Source organism: Solanum verrucosum, unplaced genomic scaffold, assembly GCF_900185275.1.
Source record: "Solanum verrucosum unplaced genomic scaffold, falcon-dt-bn FXZP01000060.1, whole genome shotgun sequence".
NCBI classification, from domain to species: Eukaryota; Viridiplantae; Streptophyta; class Magnoliopsida; order Solanales; family Solanaceae; genus Solanum; species Solanum verrucosum.
In genome coordinates this window covers 2000520-2023629 of record NW_026020129.1, presented here as the reverse complement: position 1 = coordinate 2023629, position 23110 = coordinate 2000520, and the positions used below count along the sequence as shown (strand labels likewise).

Genomic DNA, 23110 nt, shown 5'->3' with positions numbered 1-23110 from the left:
GCGTTGGATGGTTCTAGAATTACGGAGAGAGTGCATTTTTTAAATTTTTTTCAAGCTAAAATTACCGTTTTGCCCTTGGTCGTCCTCCTCATCACATTTCTATATAATAGAAACTAGACATCGGAGCCCGTGCTAGCACGGGTCCAATACGTATCATTTTTTTTGTTTCAATTTATGTGACAAAGACAAAATTAAAGAGTTAATCAAACTTTAATATAATTTAAAATAGTTTAAATTTTTAATTATTATTAACTATGGTAAAAATTTTTTTATGTCTTTTAACATTCTAAATTGCTAATTATTGTTGTATGATTGGTAATATCTTTTACTCAATTTTGAAATAATAAAGGTTGTTTCTTCTTTCTCAATTTATGTGGTACTAATAAAATTTTGAGATTCAATCAATTTTTTTTTGTCTTTAAAATATTCTATTGTTAATTACTGTAAATTATTGTACTTTCTAAGTAATTTTCAAATAATATATATTATTTCATTTGTCCAATTTATGTGTCACCGATAAAATTTGAAGAGTTAATCAGATTTTTTACATATTTTTATGTCTTTTGAATATTTAAGTAAATAATTATTGTGATTTATAATATTTTATACAATTATTTTTTAAAAAATAAACAACAAACAAAACGAATTCATCATAGGAAAATTACCAAAGCATCCTTGAATACATCAATAATGGGTCCCACTTTTTGTTTAAAAAAATATGCATATTGGGAGGATATTTTTGTCCAAAGTGGAAATAGAATAAGTATAAGCATTAAAATCTTTTAAAATTTTAAATTGTTAATTCTTATTGTATGATTTGTAATACTTTTACACCATTTTCAAATAATAGAGGTCATTTCTTCTTTCTCAATTTATGTAGTACTAAAAAATTTTTGAGATTCAATCAATTTTTTTTGTCTTTGAAATATTTCTAGCTGTTAATTACTGTAATTTATTGTACTTTCTAAGAAATTTTCAAATAATATATATTATTTCATTTGTCTCAATTTATGTGTCACCGGTAAAATTTGAAGAGTCAATCAGATCTTTTATATATTTTTATATCTTTTAATTATTTAAGTAATTAATTATCGTGATTCATAATATTTTATACAATTATTTAGTATAGTAAAATAAATTTAAAAGAAACAAACAAAACGAATTCATCATAGGAAATTACCAAAGCATCCTTCAATACATCAATAATGGGTCTGACTTTTTGTTTTTAAGAAATTACACATTCGAAGGATATTTTTGTCCAAAGTGGAAATATTGTGTAAAAAATGTGTATTTATTGTGATTTTGAATATTTTGTGGGGTAATAGGACGCACGCAAAGTTAATGTGTCTTTTTTGAAAATCTGGGACAACTTCAAGTATCACTTAATATTTTTTCTCAAAATCTAATTTACTTTCGTAAACTATGTGTCTCAAAATCATATTGACAAATTCAAAAGGAATGAATAATAAATAGCTCATACAATGACATTTATTATTTAACTAAACAATAAATATGTAACTAAAAATCTTGTTAGCTTTTGGTTGAAAGCTAACAAGATAGTTACAATTAACTAAAAATTTTGTTAGCTTTTGGTTGAAAGCTAACAAGATAGTTACAATGATAGTTGCATTGTGACTTATTATATATAAATATATATAAAATAGAGAAAGATGTATAAAATAGCAAACTATTAATTCAAATTAAATGTTATAATCACAGTTTCATTTAATTCTAATCCGTAGTAAATACTTTGTCATTCGTCTCTCTCCCCAGAAATCTCGCTTGCTACTCTCCCTCGCCTCACTCACTTTATACAAACACAAATGTATAAATTGTGTTTGTGTTTGTATAAGAAAGAAAACTGTATATACAAATACAAATACATATCTCTTCGTCACACTTATAATTATACAATACAAATCTTCCCCTGCCCAGTTCTCTTTTGCCTTTCTCGCTTTATACAAACACAATTATACAAAATACAATGTATAAAGCGAAAGAGAACTTTGATATACAAATACAATTTTTTTAACTCGATTCAATTGTATACGAATTCAAATTTTATGCAGATATACAAATACAGAGAATATATACATATACAAACGCAATTTTCATAGACACAGATGCCCGGTTTATACAAATCAGATGCCTGCGATTTTATACAAATCTGATTTTTATACAGATTTGATGCTCCATAGGCGCAAATAGCAAAACTGTAGCTATAAAGCGCTAATATGATTTTTATGTTTGCTAAACCTAAAATTTACTCTATAAAATATGACGCTATTTTTCCTATAAGAAGAGAATCTCTATTTTGATAAAATCTTAGGGGTTGTTTGGTTCATGGGATAAGGAGGTGGATATTTGATAATTAAGTTTGAATATAACGATTTACTTTGTTTGAATCAAAATCATTGAAGCCAATAAATATGTCATAATTTAAATTGCTCAAAATTTACTCAGTCAAAATTGATTGAGTTAATGTGGGTCATAAAAGTCACTCTTAAGGTATCTTTCTTAAATTAGTACTTAGCTTAAAGTAATCCACATTTAGATCTTCTTAATTTCTAAATTTATTTTTGTATTGTTTTGCATTTGCCTCATTAAATTACACTATGTACCCATTTTGACCCATTATATAAATACATCAAAATCAACCAACATGTCATAAATCAATCCGTTTTAAAAATAATTTAATTTTGTCGTCTCTATATTCTTTTGTTGCTTAAAAGTTGCACTTCAAAGGAAGTGAAGAAAAAAAAATGCAGCATTATGGTTTTAATTCAAATTCATAGAATGTTTATTAAGATCCATCTTGTCTTATTTCACTAATCAAATTATATTAAAACATTAAAAAATTTGTAAAGATTATAATTGAAGAAAAAAATTTCAAACGTTTTTATTTATAGAAACATGAATTTGAGCTGACTCCTAATTCGCTAGCGATTGGCAATAGATTTCCAAATATTCTTGGCAAATATTATTTGGGTGAAATTCCACCATGTGTTTGGCCATAGTATTTGTGAAATATATTTTACTTTTTAGAAAAATATGATTTATACCCATAAGTTTTTAAAACTATCAAAACTAACCATAAGTTTGTATTACAAGTCAATTGGATCTTCGTTGCAATAAATAACAAATAGTATCCATGCCACTAGAGCAATGTGGTAGTTTGGAGTGAGTGCAACAAGCATCATTCCATACATCGTGAAGTAGACAAAACACATGACTTTGTTACCTTGAGCCGATTGTTCATCATTTTCATCAACAACCATATCATCACTGAATATTTCATCACTACTTTAGTGTTCACGTAAAAAATTATGTAATACAACACAAACAATTACTATAGAGGGTGTTTTTGTAAAAAATAAAAATTTGGTGTAAAATTTCAATTTTCAAAAGATTCCAAATAATGAGATTTGGCCCAAATACTAGAAAAAACTAGTATTTGGGAATTTGGGATATTTGTCAAAAATATTTGCCAAATAATGACAAATTGTATGGACAAACACTATATGCCAAATTTTCCCCCAAATATTATTTGGGTTTGGCTTCCTTGAGTAAGAAATTGGCTTTCTCCCTTTTTTTTTTCTTCTCTCCATCGTTTTCGAATTTTGATCTAAAAGATTCATTAGTTTTTAATATTCTTCCTTCGAAGTTACTTGACTACTTGTTTAGTTGCATGATTTAAATTGGGACTAATGTTCACAAATCACAAAGGTAACATAAAAAACTATCAAATGATTCTTTATCACAACATCAACAATGATAATAATACTGAATAAATAATCAACTTATTCTCAAAAACATATTAAATATATATCAATAATTACCTATGACCATATATAATTTCAAAATTAAAGACAAAACAAGCTAGTGATCTATCTACCCATAGATAAGAAAAACAAAGACATCTTTAAACTTACTAGAAAATAATTTAAGACTAACGATTTCCCCTACAATTTCATAAATTTGTATAACAAGCATCACTACGTTGTGCTTTCTTTATTTTCTTTCTTTTTATCCTTCCTCAAGGTTTCTTGTTTTTTCTTTGGAAAAATGGAATTTACAGCATTAATATTTTCATCGATTCCCCAATCTCCATAGTAGCTGGCTGAATTAGTCTTGTTGGAATTTCTTGGTTCATCACTCTTTTTTTTCTTCAATGGTTGCCAGAAACAGCATGTTGGTCTTGGTGGTGAATCCATTTTAAGAGGAAAATAACAACAACAACAAAGACTAAACTAAATCTTATATAATTGTATATGCAGGATATTTTTTAGTACAAAAAAATTAATTTTTTTTGTAATATATAACTCTCTTATTAATTACTATCAAGTCTGCTTTTATTTCAAAATATTGAAGTATTTCTTATTTATATTTTCTTTTCACATCCTATAAACACTACAAATAAATGCTCAATTTGCGGGGTTTAAATGTACATATTGCGGCGGTTAATAACCCCCACAAATTGTCACCGGTGGTCTTCAAAACTCTCGCAATAGTGTTCGACGCAAACTCTTTGCGAAGGTCTTTTTGCTGACTGTCGTTATTGTATAACGGCAGTTTAAATCCCCACAACCCGTAAATTCACTTGTTTAATATTTTTTGGCGGAATAGTCTGATAGACCCTTGTATTTTTTATTCTATTATTTAAAAAGAAAAAAATTATTTTTAGTCTAAAATTTGATCTTTCACGCTCCTTCTATACGTGACATCACACATTTGTGCCAACTCAATAATTAAGTTGACATATAAGCTTGGTTAATGGTCAAAAGGGTTTAAAACATATAATTTCATTGAGTTTAAGGGTTCAGTTAACAAATAGTCAAGTAGAAGAGTTTAGAATACAAACGCATACAAGTAGAAGGATCCATTACACCATTTCACCTATTTTTTTTTTTTAAAATGCAAGTTGTGTGGGTTAAAAACCCCTGCAATTTCATATTTGGACGTAAGAAGATCATATGGTGGAAGTAATTAATCCTTATGGCACCATATGATCTTCTTACATCCACAGATGGAACGGATCCACCAGCTACAAAAAGAATTTAAAATAAAATTAATCAAAAGGACAACAAAAAAATCCTAACAAAAAGAACATTATTGTTGATACTACTTTCAATCCTAAAGATCCACTTCCAGCCAGAAAGTTTCAGGGCAAGCTTAACAAGCCCAGAAAAGAAAACACAAATCAGAATTACCAGGCAACTCAATAATATTGTCTCAAAAAAAATATATTACCAAGAAGATTACTGATGGACACAAACAATTAATGGAGGTTTATTTACCATTGAAGGAGTCGTAGAAATGAAGATTTCAACAAATTATTCAGGTATTGCCCCTGCCTTCATTATCATATATGCCTTGAAAGCATTCATCAATTGAGTGTGAGAATTCATCATGACATTATAGTTGTCTTGACTTTGAATTTTGATTGTGACCTTTCAACTTTTGATTGTCCTTCTCTTGGCAGTGGAAAAACATGAACCATTATTCTATACTAGGGCCTGTTTTGCTTAAAACCTCTACTTGGGACAACTCCTAATTCCAGAATGTTCTTTTCCAAGTACCTTACCAACGACACCTTTTGGCGAAATTTCAGACTCGTTTATGGTGCTTTGAGTCATGGCTAGCTCATTTTTTTTTCCTGAATACAAAACAGAACATGATAACTCATTAAGCAGAATAATTCATATAGAAAAATGGGCAGGACTCAAAGTCGCATTTTCAAATACACTGATAGACCAAATTCTTGTTGATACATAATAGATGCAGAAATTTAAGACTAATAACAGTACAAAACTTACGCATATATATCTCTTTTGCAGCCTCATTAAAATATGATTCATCTTCATTTCTGTGAGTAGCGAGATAAAGTTGACCTCTTCCAGGATTTTGTCCAGTCTCAGTCATCTATAAATGAAAAAAAATTGAAGTTGTACTAACTTAATTAGCTAGGAACAATTTTTAGTTTAATTAAAGCAATCCATAATGAAGTAAGATTTTTCACCATTTCAGCTCTTCTCCTGGAGTTGGGTTTGGAACCACTGATGTGTGAAATTAATTGGAATAGTCTTGGTTATGAGATAGAACATTCAGTGCACATAATATCCTATACCTTTATAAATTGATCAAAGCAACGGTTGAAGTATGCCGCATGCAGGTAAATCTGGTCATTTCTCAAAGTGAATTGTAAATATGGAGCTATCTTTTGCTAAAATTCCACAAAAGCCTGCAAGAATGCCTTGTCCTTCACCAATAGGATAATCTACATCGACAAAAACAACCACAATACGTTCTCCAATAAGTATCTTTTCTTCGATCACTTTAAGTTTCTTGATAGCTCCTTGTGAATCTGAAAAGATAAATATCAAAACCAAAGTAATCAGGCCACATTAGCTATATTAAAGCACCAAAACATCATATTTGCAGCAGTTAGTCCTCAACAGTAAAAAAAAAAAAAAAAACCTTGCAGCAGTAAAAATATCACCATTTCACTCCAAACTCAGTTGCTAAAGCTTAGTACCTTTCACATTGTTGTTGTTGTTGCAATTCACTGATGCTTCCCGTTCCTCCCTTATATGATTAACTCCAAGTTTACGGACTCGCCAATCATATAATCTCGAACAAGATATGACTAAAATACTCATGTTTCTCCCTTTTTCCTCCATTATTCGAAAACGAAAAGAATAAACACACATTTTTTTTGTTAATTTCGGTATAGAAGGTATAGGGCAAAGAATCAGTAAAGGAAACCATAAATAATCAGAGAAAACAAATTTAAAATCCGCATGCAAGATGAAAGCAAAAGTAAATTTCAATTTGAAAAATAATTCTCGATGATTGTTCTTATTTACTGAATCAAACTTGAAAAACTCAACAATCAAGCAACGAGTTTCTGCTTAGAACTAATCCATGTTGAAGTAATCAGAATTTGAGAGAAATTTTAGAGTGAGAGCAGCTGCGAGAGAATGAAAAGAGAGTCTAGAACTATTTAAACAGCGTATTCCCTTATATAAAAAGCCACACTTCAGTTGATATTTTAAAGTTAAATCTTTGAATTTGAATCATGATTGGATAAAATATTGATTAAAGTTGAAAATACACTCTCTGTTCATTCAAATTTACGGTATGCTTTCTATTCACCTAATCTTGGTTTGTCAGGTTTGCCTCTACATTCGAAATCGAGACCCTTAAATAAAAATAGAGAAATTATATTCATTCCACCACAATTATCAATCGTTAAACAGATGCTCTGCCTCCAAAACAGGTTGGCGATTCAACTCTGGAATTTGTTTACCTCTTGTTAGAAAAATACTAGTAGGAAATATAATTGAAGAAGAAGATGACTTTGATGCGTGTAATTACTTTCCTTAAAGAGATATTGTCCATATACATATTGGGATAAAATACAAACAATTCTCTTCAAGAATACAACAAAGCCCTATGTTTATACATGCAGATTTTTCTTAGGCTACTTCTAAAGAGTCGTTATATTTATAAACTTAAGAGATGACTCTTCATAAGAGTCATGTTCTTTCATGAACATATGAGTCTTCATTAGAGTCGTGTTTTTTCACGAACTTATGACTTTTCATAAGGGCCTGTTCTTTCACAAACATATGACTTTTTATAAGAGTCATGTTCTTTCACAAATAAATGTTTTTGTTCAATTTAAGACCTTTATATATATTACAAAATATCCAACAATCCCCCACTAGTTTGTAATATTTCTCATAATATCATGCATACCAGAGAGTATCTTATAATAGATCTGAACTTTCCATTAGGGCAAGTACTTTAAAGTTCAGACGATGTAATTGGTATCTTAAAGATTTGAACCACAACTCCATGTGTCAAAACTGAAAATATCACACATATAATATTATTTGTAGCTTAGAAACCTAGTATTTGCTTTAGCACGTTTATGGCCATGTGCTCATCCTGATTTCATCAATATTTACAAGACCAATCCTTTAGATCTTGTTTGATGCGGCACCACTTCAATATACAAATAAGTGAAATTAGCTACTATGTCCCTGTTACTGTAGACATTTACTAATTTATTAAGAATTAATTCAACCTTCGTGTAACAGTCTGCACTATGGAGTTTGTCACTATGCCTCTGTAATATCAAGCATTTAACAAATCCTCAACTTCTCACATAACAACATGCAATACAGTTGAATCAAGACTCTAAAAGGAAGACTCATGTTTTAGCAACACAAAGTAACTTGTTATTACCCGTTGAACTTGTATTGTTAGAGTGTATACTAACTCAAAGTTGGGTTCCCATTACTTGTGTTTAGTTTAAAGATTTTAGCCTTATTCATCCACACATTTATTATACTGCATCTTTTGAAACTAAGTTTTACAAGATTAATATAAATCATAAACACATCTTTCACATAGGCATATCACAGATAACATCATTATTTCAATAGCTTAAAATGATTGAATCAGTTGTGGCCACAACATTTCAAAATCATATTTCTACACCATTCCATTTCTTTTCAAGCATTTATACTATAAATATATTCTTATTCCAATATGTAATTCAAGCCTATTTTGATACAAAACTTATGACACCTTTATACATGTTACAAATCCAACTTATATGAATTTTATAATTATCATAAGAAGCAGGGGCAGACCCACATGGAGTCTGCCGGGTGCTCCAACACCCATTAACCTCGTCTCGGAATATATATAACTATACATAAATTAAGAGATATTTGTATAAAATTAACATAGAGCACCCAATGAACAAATGATTTGATTGGTCTATTGGCTCTTGGGTGGGTACTTAAGACTATTTTAGTGTTGTTGAACCGGGGTTTTGTCACGCCCCGAGCCTACACCCTGGGCGGGACCGGCACTCGGAGACCATTGCTGGCCCCAAGCGAACCCTTGATCTGGCTTTCTTAACTTAGCTGAAACTTAACTCAACAGCATAACTCAATACAATGGAAGGTTATAAAATAACCAACTGATAAAAATCTGGCCAAAAGGCAACTCTAGTCCCAAAATAGAATATAATATATATACATAGATGAGAGACTCAAAACTAACTGACTGACTGTCTATGAAGCCTCTATAATACTGAGATGGATGTTGGGACAGACCCCGCAACATCCTAACAAACAAAACTAAGAACACAAAACAACCGAGTCCTCCGAAAAGCAAGGAGGCTCACCACTGACTCTGGAGTGCTCAACTGGATCAACGACGTGCTGGATGCTGATCCGGGGTACCTGTATCTGCATCGTCATAAGATGCAGGCCAACTGGTACCAGTACATTGAATGTACGAGTATGCGAGATGGAAAGCTAAACCACAACTTAAGCTTGAAAAGAGTACAAAAGAACACTTACCTTGGCTCTGTTTGACTCATGAATAACTGAACTCACTATATAAAGCAATATGACACATGCAATATATAAAACTTGTAAAACTATTAAAACAACTTAGTTCATTAATGATAAAACAATAACAAACTCAACTTTACTTATATAAAAGTAATATAACTTTAGTGGGAGATTCTTTAACCAACAACCACCACTATGAGCCCTAGTGGTGATACAACATTTTACCTCACGTTGCCCAAGGACCATCCTATACCTTGCCGTGATATAGGACCTTACTTTAACTTAGTGGATCCACTAACTTAATCTACGTAGTCATCTAAAAAGAATGACCCATCTAGTCCCATGTTGGCGCATGATTCTTATGGAGAGTTGAGTTAATATGAACTCGTGTCCCCAATTCGGTGCTCAATACTACTCCCAAAAATACTTTGGCTCATAAGTGTCTTTAAAACACATCTTTCTTTAGTTGAGATAAATACTCAAAACTTAGCCCAAAGGCTCTTTTGGAAAACATGGTTCCCCTCTTGCTCAAATGTAAAAAAGAAACATTTATAAACCTCTTTGTGAATACTTAGTTCCCTAATAACTTTTGAGAAATGAACTCAACTTTAACTCTTGACTTAACTTGAAACTCGATACTCTTTACTCGACTTGAAACTTGAGACTCTTTACTTAGCTTGAAACTTTACACTCTTTGATTGACTTGAAACTTGAACCTTAAAACGACGTCAAAACGTTCAATAACGACTCTTGAAAAGCTTTAAAGACTTGCTTGAACTTACTTCTTAACCTTGCTTGACTTGACTCTAACTTCGCTTTGACTTGACACTAACTCACCTTGAATTGGATTATGGATTCAAGGTATACGATCACACGTTTATGGATGAGTTCTTGACATTTAGAAGTACTTTGGAGTGTTGGAAAAAACTAGGAAACATAGGTACAATACCAAGGAACATGCATGAGAAAGTGTGAAAAGAATGGGGAAACTTGGCGTCCTTGGCGCTCTGCAAGGCGCAGAGCGCCAGCCCTTGGAGCTCAGAAGGACTGGTGGGGTGCACTGCTAGGCGCGGCGCCCCAAGGGAGAAAACTCAGAAGCTCCTTTGGGGCGCGCTGGCAGGCGCGACGCGCCACCCCTCTCCCCCGAAAACTCGACTTTTCTTCCTCTTTTTTCCCAACTCCAAACCATCCTAACTTCAAAGGTTTCAACCCCAAACACTAAGGATCATAAAATCCCTCAACATACAAGATATTCAACTCAAAAACACAACCAAATCATGTCCCAAATCAACAAGAACTTCAACAACACAATCAACAACACAACCAACAACTTCAACAACACAACCAATCTTTTCTTGAGAATAAAACGAGTTTGGAGTGTGGGGGAAAGGACCAACCCCAACACGATGACTCACATACCTAGTAGGGATCAACGATATCCACGACGATCCTTGACGAAACCTTGCTAGATCTTCTCTTCCTCCTCTTCTTCTCCTCTTCTCTCAAAAGCCCTAACTCTCACTCTCACTCTTTTAAAATGGAACAAAACTGATCTAAAAATCAGTCTAACACAACAATATAATCAAAAGAATTGGTTAGGGAAAAGACCAAAATACCCTTAAAATTTCCGGACGGATTTCCCTGCCAACTGCCCAACTTTCAAAGGGCAAAACTCACTCTTAAGAACTCGGAATCGAGCAAACTCAACGGCGTTGGAAAGATCATTCCAAGGGATTTCCAAACATAACTGAAATTACTCCTAACTCATCCTGAGGTAGGAGTTATGACTGCTCAAAGTTGGCCCAAAAACTCACTTTTTCCCACACTTAACCAAATTTCCAGATTTTTAAATTCCTCCCAAAAATGACTAATCCCAATTCTAAGCCTTTTCATAGTTATTTCAAATTGTCGGATGTTACAGGTTCGATTCTCACTGTTATCGTTAAAATTATCTAGTTGTAAATATAATTATCATGTCAAATACATCAAAGACATATCTTGGAGGTGTTGAAGAAATAAATTATATCTTAAACTTCTTCAAATATTATTGACTATTAATCATAATCCAATCACTCCCACACTTTAAATATTTCAAATGTCCATTTCATAACTTGTGCGGACATCAAATTAACATTAATATTAGATCATATTGTTGTCAAGTTTATTGCGTTGAAACTATAAGTCTTAGTAATTAAAATCTAAACTAGTGAAATATATGTTGTTACCCATTTTAAATTTACTCATCTTATCTTATGTAGTTATAGCATTGGATAAATTGATGTGAATGACATACAATATATTGTAGATTACGCAATAAATATTCTCTCTAATAATGGTTTCACACTGAAAATATAGTAGTGCTCATGTATTAACAACAAAAAACTTATGAGAAGTGAGTATCTTTTTACTAAAAAGATTATATCAACAGTATTTAAATTAGTTATTTATGATCCATTCTTAAACAAAAGCCAAACTAACATAAATGCCTTGAAAACTCTAAAATCCTTCGATTTATGAAATAAAAGGCTTTCCTAATTGATAAGATTTTCACTTGATTAAATGTCTCTTAACAAAATCAGTTAACCATTGGTAACATTATCTTTTTTTATGGAAAATCTTTATATTATCAATTTATATAATTCCATTTCATATTCTGTATTTAGTGCTAATTTCTTCATTACATGTCTTTTTTTGCTTAGCAAATTTAATAACGTAATATATATCCTTACGTGCATTATTTTCCCTTTACCAAAATTAATATTTCTTAGTGCAATCACTCTTCTTCTTCTTCTTTAGCCTAGCTATAAAATGGCACTAATTATCAACTTATCTTATTCATAATTCACTCTTCTAAAACGTATTGTTCTCCTTAAATCCTTGCCAAGGATAAATGAATTCTAAAGTATTTTTCCTTTTATCTATTTTAGCCTTTTTGGCTTTCTCTCAACCTACTTTAGTTTCTTGTAGAAAGGCCAAAACCAACCATGGTTTAGATGGATTCACTCTTGATCTTATCCACCGCGATTCTCCTCTTTCTCCCTACTATAACCCTTCCATCACCTCTTCTCAACGCCTCCGAGATGCATTCCAAAGATCTTTCTTCCGAGCATCTTTCTTCACGAAAGCCTCCATCCATCCCACCACACTTGTCAATCATGCTATTCAATCTGACATCATTCCTGATTTCGCAGATTATTTAATGAAAATTGCCATTGGTACTCCCCCAAGGAAAACCTATGCCATTCTTGACACTGGGAGTGAATTGACATGGATACAATGCAAGCCGTGTACTCAATGTTATAAGCAAATATTACCCATTTTCGATCCTCGAAAAAGCTCAACGTATAAAATAATTGGTTGTCAAAGTAAGGAATGTAAGCTAGTAAGAGAGCCAACTTGTGTAAAAACAAATGCTTGTGAATATCAAGTGCAGTACGGTGATGGTTCTTATAGTACTGGAGATGTTGCTTCTGATACATTCACATTTGCATCAACATCTAAAAAGGTCGATGATATTTCAATTCAACATGTTATTTTTGGTTGTGGACATAATAATGGTGGCAATTTTGGCAATCATACTGCTGGGATTGTGGGATTAGGAGATTCAAAAATTTCTATTATTAATCAACTTGATAAACAAATTAAAGGGAAATTCTCCTATTGTTTAGTCCCAAATGGTGATTTATCACCATCTTATCATCCTCCCAATACTACAAGTAAAATTAATTTTGGTCCTAAGGCAGTTGTATCGGGGCCTAACGTTCTTACAACTCCTATAATTCGAAAGAAGTCTGATGTATTCGGATATGATATATTCTACTTTTTAAATCTCGAAAGTGTTAGCGTTGGAGGTAAGAAGTTAGCGTTCAAGTCTTCACAACTCATGAATTCTTCTAATGTTGATGAAGATTTGGGAAATATTATAATTGATTCTGGGACGACATTGACATTTCTCCCTGAGAATTTTTACGACAAATTCGAATCAATTTTGGTGGAAACGATTAAAGGTAAAGTTAAATTGTGTGATCATATTAGAGTATATATATATACACTTTTAGTTATCTAATCATTATATTATGTCTCAACAGGAAAGAGGAAAATAGCTCCCCCGTATGTCGACCTTCCCATATGTTATGAGACGAAAAGCATTGTCGAATTTCCTAAGATTGTGTTCCATTTCACGGATGCTGATATCGAGGTGTTGCCTATGAATGCATTTTCAAAAGTTGCTGAAGATGTGACTTGTTTGACAATTGTTGAGGGGGGTCAGTATGGTGTTTATGGAAACTTGGCACAAATGAATTTCCTTATTGGATATGATCTTGTAAATCGAAAACTCTCTTTCTTGCCTTCTGATTGTACCAAACACTGATAAATTTGTTTTGATATAATTTTATATTTTTAATTAATTAAACACTTCTATGTAATGAAATTTGACCTTTAATTTGTGTAATGGGATCGTATGTATGTATGTATTTGGAACGTCCTTTTCTTTTAAGTTCATAATAATTATAATCTAATTAACTTGATCTGGGATCTCCTAAAAGTGATATATACCATGTTAATTAGAGTGTATATTATATACACTCAACCTGATTTTATGTCCATATTTTAATTTTCTGAATTTGGACTCTTTAATTATTTTTTTCCTGAAATTCAATTTGATGCTCAATAATGCAAAACATTGATATGGAATTATACAATTATTTCATATTGAGTGATATTTTTTAAAGTTGTTTTATAGCCTAGTAGTTTCACATACACACAAGTGTAGGTACCATTTCTAATATCTTTGAATGATAAAAATAAAATAAAGAACAAGGCATGTATTTATATGTTTCTTCGTAGGAATTCAACAACTAAATAATCTTTAGTATAATTCTTTGCTTGAAAGTGGCTCACGAAAATTAAGGTTCATTCGATAGTTGATTGACTCTGTCGATACTAACAGTATATAAACCCATGAAATTATTGGATATTTTGTATTTCTTTTCATATGATATTTCGCACTTCAATTATGATCCAATTTATCAATTCCATCATAAAAGTTTTACATATTCAAACTCGAAGTTAGATTTTGTTTATGTAATCTCTAAAAGCCTTGAAGAACTTTTGAATTTTTTTCTTAGCACTAGCTATCTTTGCAATCACTCATGATTAAGATAAATGTAAATGAGGAGAAAATCTCTTTCATAATTTATTAATTTTTTCTTGTTATATCTCGTCAATATGATAGATTGATTTACCTTATTATGATCATCGTTATACAACGTACATAATCATAAATGCTTCAAAATGCACACACATTCTGTGAGCAAGTAATAAACAATCTTGATAATGACAAAATCTTGAAAGAGAAGCATTGAACATTCTCTTCTGCCAAGAATAAAAGCAGAGTAAGTGAATTTAGAGTTTTATGTGACTTGAATTTAGAAGTTATTTTCTGTGATTTGATTTTTCAGATAAGTCATTAGCATATTTTTCAATTTCTTTGTTAGGACTGCATTATCAATATATTTTTTCCGTAAACGTTTCGCTGTTATTTCCTCAAGTTTCTTTGTTAACAAACAACGGTTAGTATCAAAGCCATATTAAGAAGAGATCGCAGGGAGGTTGAAATTAGCTTTTTACAAATAGTTTTTCCTGTCTTTGTTGGTGAGAATGATTAACCAATTTGGGTAAGTAAGAATTAAAACTATCTTTCGTCTTTAGATCTTTGGAAAATTATGAAAGAGGATTATGATGTTTTTTTGTTGACAAATAACTTCACCGTAGCACAAGTCAAAATTCAACTGTGATTAATCTTCAGGATGTAAGTTAGGGACTCGCGCTTCATTTAGTCCCAGGCAAGTTTCACCAGCTTTATGATTAATATTCACATATCATGCTTCTATAATTAAAGCATGTTAGTCAATATTACACAAACAAAAATGAAAAGTTTAAATAAAAAAAATGAAAAAGTTGCAGAAGTTCTTTATATTTTTTCACGAAATTAAAAATATCTACATGGGCAAAAAGATTACTAAAAATATAAGACATACGGTAAATGCAAAAAATGGCTAAAACACAGGCCGACTCAACAAGATTGAGGGCGTAAAGCGAAATTTAAGGGAGGTGCCCTAATATTTTATTTTTTTATCATATATACTTTTATTTAAAATCTACTTTTCTAGCCTTTTTAGATGCAAAATCATTAGTTATTGTTTTATAATCGGTTTGTTTTAATATTTCCTTTTCATTTGATAATATAGCTTAATCCATTCAATCTCTCTTGAGACATTGTTGATCTTAAATAAAATTTAATCAATTTTAGTTTCGAAAACCTTCTTTTGGCTGAGGCAACGGTTAGAGAAACTGTTAACATAATTCTATAAGCAATATGTGTATTTGGAAAAGAATCAAGTCTTTGATTTGATTGCGCATTTTCATTAGATCATTATCTTCTACATGTATTATTTCTCTTAACACTTTCAATTCAAAAAGTAAATCTAAACCATCAATAGCAGAATAATTATTATGTGTTAAAGTTCAAGGTTAAGACAATGTTTTTAAAATTCTCATCATCTAGTGATCTCAATTTACCACTAAATATGAAACATAAAATATTTTCATATGCTTCAATTGGTTCAAATCTATTTTGAAGTGAAAAAAATAGATTGATCTACTATATATATATATCTTAAGTAATCAACTCTAGTTTCAAGGGACTTTGTGATTTCGTTATCAATATTTTCATCAAATTATTTTTTACGAAATTCAGATTCTATATTCACTTCATATGCAATATCCTAAGTAGAAATCATAGCACTCATAGTACATATAATTTTTTTTCAAAAAAAAAAAAACATTCATAAGCAAAAAAAAAAAAAATTTAAAATGGGGGCCCCCAAAAATATGAGGCCCCAAGCGATTGCTTTAGTGGCCTAGGGGTTAAGACGGCCCTGCTAAAACATATTTTCAATTAAGGTATTACCTATAAAGATATTTTCTTTCGATGTGCTCTGAATTCTCTAAGTTTAGAATTTTAAGAGATAAACAATTTTCTTCAATGTGATTTTAAATAGTAATAATACTGGCCAATTAACTCTTAAAGGAGAAAACCAGTGTCCTTTTTTTTTGAGGATTGCTTAACTATACACATATAAGATCTGCATTCTTGATTGTTTTCAGCATGGTTTCTTCGCTATTATATTTATTTTATATGATTTTTGATATGCTTTATTTAAATCGAGACTATGAGAAACAACTTATCAACCTTCACAAGATCAAGTTGAGTTTATCTATTTAGATAATCAGGATGATTAATAAGTTACTCCCTCAATTCCATATTAATTGAATTTTTGAGGCATTTTACATTTTTCAAATTAACTTAATTGTTTGGTTTTCAAGACTACTTTTAGAGTGTTCTTCCAATTTTACCCTTCATTTGGATTTTCAATGTGATGACTTCAATAAATTTGACAATAATTAATAAGGGAAAATGGAAAACTATGTTCAATTTATGTCTTAATCTACTTTTCTTAGAGGGTGTGAAACACCTCAAAAATTCAATTAATATGGAATGGAGGGAGTACTAACTATAACTAACTTAACTAATTAATCCAATAAGTTGTTAATTAATTAGCAGCTTTAATACTGAAATGACCATTCTGCCCCTTCTTTACTTTAACTATTGGTTTTGATGACTAGTGTCAACCAAATAAGAATAGTGATTGTAGCATATACCTCTGCGTGTGTAGACTCTCTTTTGTGGGTTGTTTTTTCCCCATTTTTTAGCCATTATCTTTATTTCTTCAATTGAATGAAATGTTGAATGAACTCAAGAATGTACACCTATTTTCTCAGCATTTGTGCGTTAATTACGAGTAAAAAGTCTTCTACTCACGTACACACCATCATCTTCAGACCTTGTAGAATTATATTAGACATATTATTGTTGTTCTCCACATTTCCATACATATCACTTTATTTTTTAGGATATAAGTTAGGATTCACGCTTCATTTAATCCCAACTCCCAAGCAAGTTTCAGCAGATATATGACGTCACATATCATGCTTCTCATAGGTGTATTAGGGATTTCGGAAGGATGGGTGTATTATTACGAAAAACTGCATCTAAAATATAAATTTGATCGATTTTACCTTATGTTCTTAACACTGAACCGTTATATTTTAAAAGTTATAGGCCCAATATGTATAATACTACTACTTTTAAATTTTAACATACACATTTAATTTAATTATATAAAAATTTTATAGTGCTATTTTTTTTTTAGGAATTTCCTACATAACACACTTGAAATTTTTGAAAGACTAAAGCAAAAAAAAAAAGAAGAAAATAATGATTGAAACGCCAAAAATATTACTGATAACCACTTGGAGGAGTGTTACTAAAAAAATAAATTAGATATAAGATTTAAATTTCTATCTTTGCTTAGAGAGGTGCACAATCTTCATTGTATTATTATATGCTATTTTTAACGTGGATTCACGCCTCTATATTTAAATATTTTTTGAAAAATATAACACTACTATATATGATCTAAAGAAGGTAGCATGGATTCACGTGAACCCACAGAACCCCTTCTAGATACGCCTCTGATGCTTCTGCAATTAAATGTATCTCAGGTCAATATTACTCAAATGAAAATACAAAACTACGTAGAAAAAAAATCTTTATATTTTTCATGAAATTAAAAATATCTACCTCGACAAAAAGACTACTAAAAAACATAGGACCTGAAGCAAAATACGAAAAAGGACTAAAGCATATTTTCAATTAGAATGTCGCCAATAAAGGTCTTTTTCTTCCTGTCTGTTCTGAATTCATTTACATGAAGAGATAAATAATTTTCTTCCATGTAATTTTAAATTTACGTCCTATTTAGTAATAGTAGAGCACACAATAAATATTCTCTCTAAAATTGGTTTCCCACTAAAATATGAGTTCAGAGTCAAAAGAACAATTTTTTTCTTTAAAAAAAATAAATATCATATCAATTTTTTTTTTAACCAAAAGGGCAAAATCTCTCTGAGAAGCGATATCCTTCAGAGAAAATTAACTCTGTCTACTCCGTTAAAATAAATAAAAATCACTGCCCCATCAGCGAATTTGTCAAAAAAAAGTTTTTGTTTTCTTAAAATCGCTGCCTCAGCAGCGAATTTGTCAATTTTTTTTTAAAAAAATCGCTGCACCGGCAGCGATTTTGTCGATATTAAAATTAAAATCGTGATTTTCTTTAATTTTTTTTAAATCGCTGCTGAGCATCGTTTTCTTCCAAAACTTTTTTCCAAAGTTTTTCTAAAGCGATGTCTTTCATTTTTTTTTTAAAAAAAGTTTTGGATTTTTTTTTTGACAAATTCATTGCTGAGGCAGCGATTTTAAGAATTTTTTTTTTGATAAAATCGCCGCTGGGGCAGCGATTTTTATTTATTTTGACAGAGTAGACGGAGTTAGTTTTCTCCGAAGGATATCGCTGCCTCAGGAGCAATTTTGCCCTTTTGGTTAATTATTTTTTTTTTATATGATGTTTATGTTTTTTAAAGAAAAAAAGTTACACATTTGACTCCGAACTCCTAAAAATAGTCATGCTCATGTATTAACAACAAAAAACTAGATAGTGTGTAATGAGAATATCTTTTTGCTAATTTTTTTTATATTAACAGTATTTAGTTAGTTATTTATGATCTACTCTTAAACAAAGGCCAAACTAACGTAAATGCCTTGTAAACTCTAAAATCCTTCGATTTATGAAATAAAAGGCTTTCTTAATTGAAAATATTTTCACTTGATTAAATGTCTCTTAACAAAATCAGTTAACCATTGGTAACTTTATCTTTTTTATGGAAAATCTTTATGCAATCAATTTAAATAATTCCATTTCATATTCTGTATTTAGTGCTAATTTCTACATTACATGTCCTTTTTTGCTTATCAAATTTATTTACGTAATATATATCCTTCCGTGCATTTTTTCCCCTTTACCAAATTAATATTTCTTAATGCATTCACTCTTCTTCTTATTCTTCGTTTTTGCCTAGCTATAAAATGGCTCTAATTATCAACTTCTCTTATTCATAATTCACTCTTCTAAAATGAATTCTAAAGTCTTTTTTCTTTTATCTATTTTAGCCTTTTTGGCTTTCTCTCAACTTGCTTTAGTTTCATGTAGAAAAGCCAAAACCAACCATGGTTTAGATGGATTCACCATTGATCTTATCCACCGCGATTCTCCTCTTTCTCCCTACTATAACCCTTCCATCACCTCTTCTCAACGCCTCCGAGATGCATTCCAAAGATCTTTCTCCCGAGCATCTTTCTTCACGAAAGCTTCCATCCATCCCACCACACTTGTCAATCATACTATTCAATCAGACATCATTCCTGAGTCCGGAGATTATTTAATGAAAATTTTCATCGGTATGCCCCCAATGAAAACCTATGCAAGTCTTGACACTGGGAGTGGATTGACATGGGTACAATGCAAGCCATGTACACATTGTTATAAACAAATATTACCCCTTTTTGATCCTCAAAAAAGCTCAACGTATAAAATAATTGGTTGTCAAAGTAAGGAATGTAAGCTAGTAAACAAGCCAACTTGTGACAAAAAGAATGTTTGTGAATATGAAGTGCAATATGGTGATGGTTCTTATAGTACTGGAGATGTTGCTTCTGAGACATTCACATTTGATTCAACTTCTAAAAAGGTTGATAATATTTCAATTCCACATGTTATTTTTGGTTGTGGACATAATAATGATGGCACTTTTAGCAATCGTACTGCTGGGATTGTGGGACTAGCAGATACAAAAATCTCTTTTATTAATCAACTTGATAAACAAATTAAAGGGAAATTCACTTATTGTTTAGTCCCAAATGGTGATTTATCACTATCTTATCATCCTCCCAATACTACAAGTAAAATTAATTTTGGTCCTAAGGCAGTTGTATCGGGGCCTAACGTTCTTACAACTCCCATAATTCGAAAGAAGCCTGATATATTCGGAAACGATATGTTCTACTTTTTAAATCTCGAAAGTGTTAGCGTTGGAGGTAAGAAGTTAGAGTTTAAATCTTCACAACTCATGAATTCTTCTGATGCTGATGAAGTTTTGGGAAATATTATAATTGATTCCGGGACGACATTGACATTTCTCCCTGAGTATTTTTACGATAAATTCGAATCATCTTTGGTGGAAACTATTAAAGGTAAAATTAAATTGTGTGACTATTTTAAAGTATATATACACTTTTAGTTATCTAATCATTATATTATGTCACGACAGGAAAGAGGAGAAAAAGTCCTCCGTATAACGACCTTCCCATATGTTACGAGACAAAAAGTGTTGTCGAATTTCCTAAGATTGTGTTCCATTTCACGGATGCTGATATCGAGATGTTACCTATGAATACATTTTCAAAAGTTGATGAAGATGTGACTTGTTTGACAATTGTTAAGGGGGGTCGATATAGTATTTATGGAAACTTGGCACAAATGAATTTCCTTATTGGATATGATCTTGTAAATCACAAACTCTCGTTTTTGCCTACTGATTGTACCAAACACGAATAACTTTGGATTATAATTTCATATTTTTAATTAATTAGGCACTGCTACGTGATGAAATTTGGCCTTTAATTTGTTTAGTGGGAGTATGTATGTATGTATTTGGAACGTCCTTTTCTTTAAGTTCATTATAATTATAATCTAATTAATTTGATTTGGTAGATCCTAAAAGTGATATATATCATGTCAATTAGAGTGTATTATATACAGTCAACCAGATTTTATGTTCATATTTTAATTTTCTGAATTTGGACTCTTCATCCCCCCCCCCCCCCCCCCCCCCCCTAAAATTCAATTTGATACTCAATAATGCAAATCATTGATATGAAATTATGCAACTATTTCATAGTGAGTGATATAATTTTAATTTTTTTTATAGCCTAGTAATTTCACACACGTATAGGTACCATTTCTAATATCATTGATAAAATAAAATAAAGAACAAGACATGTATTTATATGTTTCTTCGTAGGAATTCAACAACTAAATAATCTTAGTAATATTCTTTGCTTGAAAGTGGCTCGAGGAAATTAAGGTTCATTCGATAGTTGATTGACTCTATCAATACTAACAATAAACCTAAGAAATTATTGGATATTTTGTATTTCTTTTCATATGATATTTCACACGATCAGTATGTGGATGAATTTTCAATTTTTGAAACATACAAGATAGGTAGAATCACCATCTTCAATTATGATCCAATTTATCAATTCCATCATAAAAGTTCTATATATTCAAACTCGAAGTTAGATTTTGTTTATGTAATCTCTAAAAGCCTTGAAGAACTTTTGAATTTTTTTCATAGCACTAGCTCTCTTTGCAATCACCCATGATTAAGAAAAATGTAAATGAGGAGAAAATCTCTTTCATAGTTTGTTAATTTTTCTTGTTGCATCTCATCGATATGATAGATTGATTTACCTTATTATGTTCATCGTTATACAACGTGCATAATCATCAATGCTTCAAAATGCACATACATTATGTGAGCAAGTAATAAACAATCTTGATAATGACCAAATCTTGAAAGAGAAACATTGAACATTCTATTCTGCCAAGAATAAAAGTAGAGTAAATGAATTTAGAGTTCTATGTGACTTGAATTTTTAGAAGTTAATTTCTGTGATTTGATTTTTCAGATAAGTCATTAGCATATTTTTCTATTTCTTAGTTAGGATTTTTCTATTTCTTAGTTAGGACTGCATTGTGAATATTTTTTTTCCGTCAACATTTCGTTGTTATTTCCTCAAATTTCTTTGTTAACAAACAACAGTTAATATCAAAGCCATATATATTAAGAAGAGATCGCGGGGAGATTGAAATTAGCTTTTTACAAATAATTTTTCCTGTCTTTGTTGGTGAGAATAACCAATTCGGGTAAGTAAGAATGAAGACTATCTTTCGTCTTTAGATCTTTGAGAAATTATGGAAGAGGATTATGATGTTTTTTTGTTGACAAATAATTTCACCGTAGCACAGTCAAAATTCAACTGTGATTAATCTTCAGGATGTAAGTTAGGGACTCACGCTTCATTTAGTCCTAGCACGACTAAAAAACTGCTTAAAAACGACGGACTGAAAAGCGACGTACGGCGTCGCTCCAAAAAGCGATACATTTTGCCACATTGTCCGTCGCTTTTTAATAAAAATAATTATTTTTAAAATTATTTTACAAAAAGCGACGGACGGCATCTCTTAGTCCGTCGCTTTTATTAAAAATAATTATATATAAATAAAAAATTAACGACGCTGTCCGTCGCTTTTTATTTATTTTATTTTATTAATATTTTTTTATAGCGACGGACGGCATCTTTATGTCCGTCGCTTATTGGTCAAAATATATGGTCAACTATTTTTAAAAAGCGACGGACAATGTCTCTTAGTCCGTCGCTTTTTTGGTCAAAATGATGGTCAACTATATTTAAAAAAAGCGACGGACTTAGAGACGTTGTCCGTCGCTTTTTATTAAATATTTGAAAGATAGAACACTAGCTATTTTCTTATTTTCATCTCTCTCTCTTCACTCTTATTCTCTCCCTTCTCTCTATATCGATCCCGTCACTGTAGCCGTCACCACCCTTCCCCGTCGCCTGTCGCCGTCTGCCTTCGTCGGTTGCCGTCGCTGGCCTCTCCTTGTTAAGGTTAGGGTTAAATTTTAGT

At 31.0% G+C, this 23110-nt stretch overlaps 2 protein-coding genes across 2 annotated transcripts; both read left to right on the top strand.

Moving 5' to 3' along the window:
• Positions 1-12267: 12267 nt before the first annotated feature.
• On the top strand, positions 12268-13784 carry LOC125827009 (aspartic proteinase CDR1-like). Its single transcript, XM_049506366.1, has 2 exons — positions 12268-13384; positions 13466-13784. Exons 1-2 carry the CDS (start codon positions 12268-12270, stop codon positions 13747-13749), a joined length of 1401 nt encoding a protein of 466 aa, XP_049362323.1. The 3' UTR covers positions 13750-13784.
• Positions 13785-19472: 5688 nt separating this feature from the next.
• LOC125826318 (aspartic proteinase CDR1-like) lies at positions 19473-20953 on the top strand. Its single transcript, XM_049505632.1, has 2 exons — positions 19473-20589; positions 20667-20953. The coding sequence occupies exons 1-2, from the start codon at positions 19473-19475 to the stop codon at positions 20951-20953; spliced, it is 1404 nt and encodes a 467-aa protein (XP_049361589.1).
• Positions 20954-23110: the final 2157 nt, after the last annotated feature.

Excerpts from the sequence above, each read along its gene's own strand:
- LOC125827009 (XM_049506366.1), top strand. The coding sequence starts at position 12,268 with ATGAATTCTAAAGTATTTTTCCTTTTATCTATTTTAGCCTTTTTGGCT. Across the intron at positions 13,385-13,465 it reads TTTGGTGGAAACGATTAAAG|GAAAGAGGAAAATAGCTCCC; the intron begins GTAAAGTTAAAT and ends ATGTCTCAACAG.
- LOC125826318 (XM_049505632.1), top strand. The coding sequence starts at position 19,473 with ATGAATTCTAAAGTCTTTTTTCTTTTATCTATTTTAGCCTTTTTGGCT. Across the intron at positions 20,590-20,666 it reads TTTGGTGGAAACTATTAAAG|GAAAGAGGAGAAAAAGTCCT; the intron begins GTAAAATTAAAT and ends ATGTCACGACAG.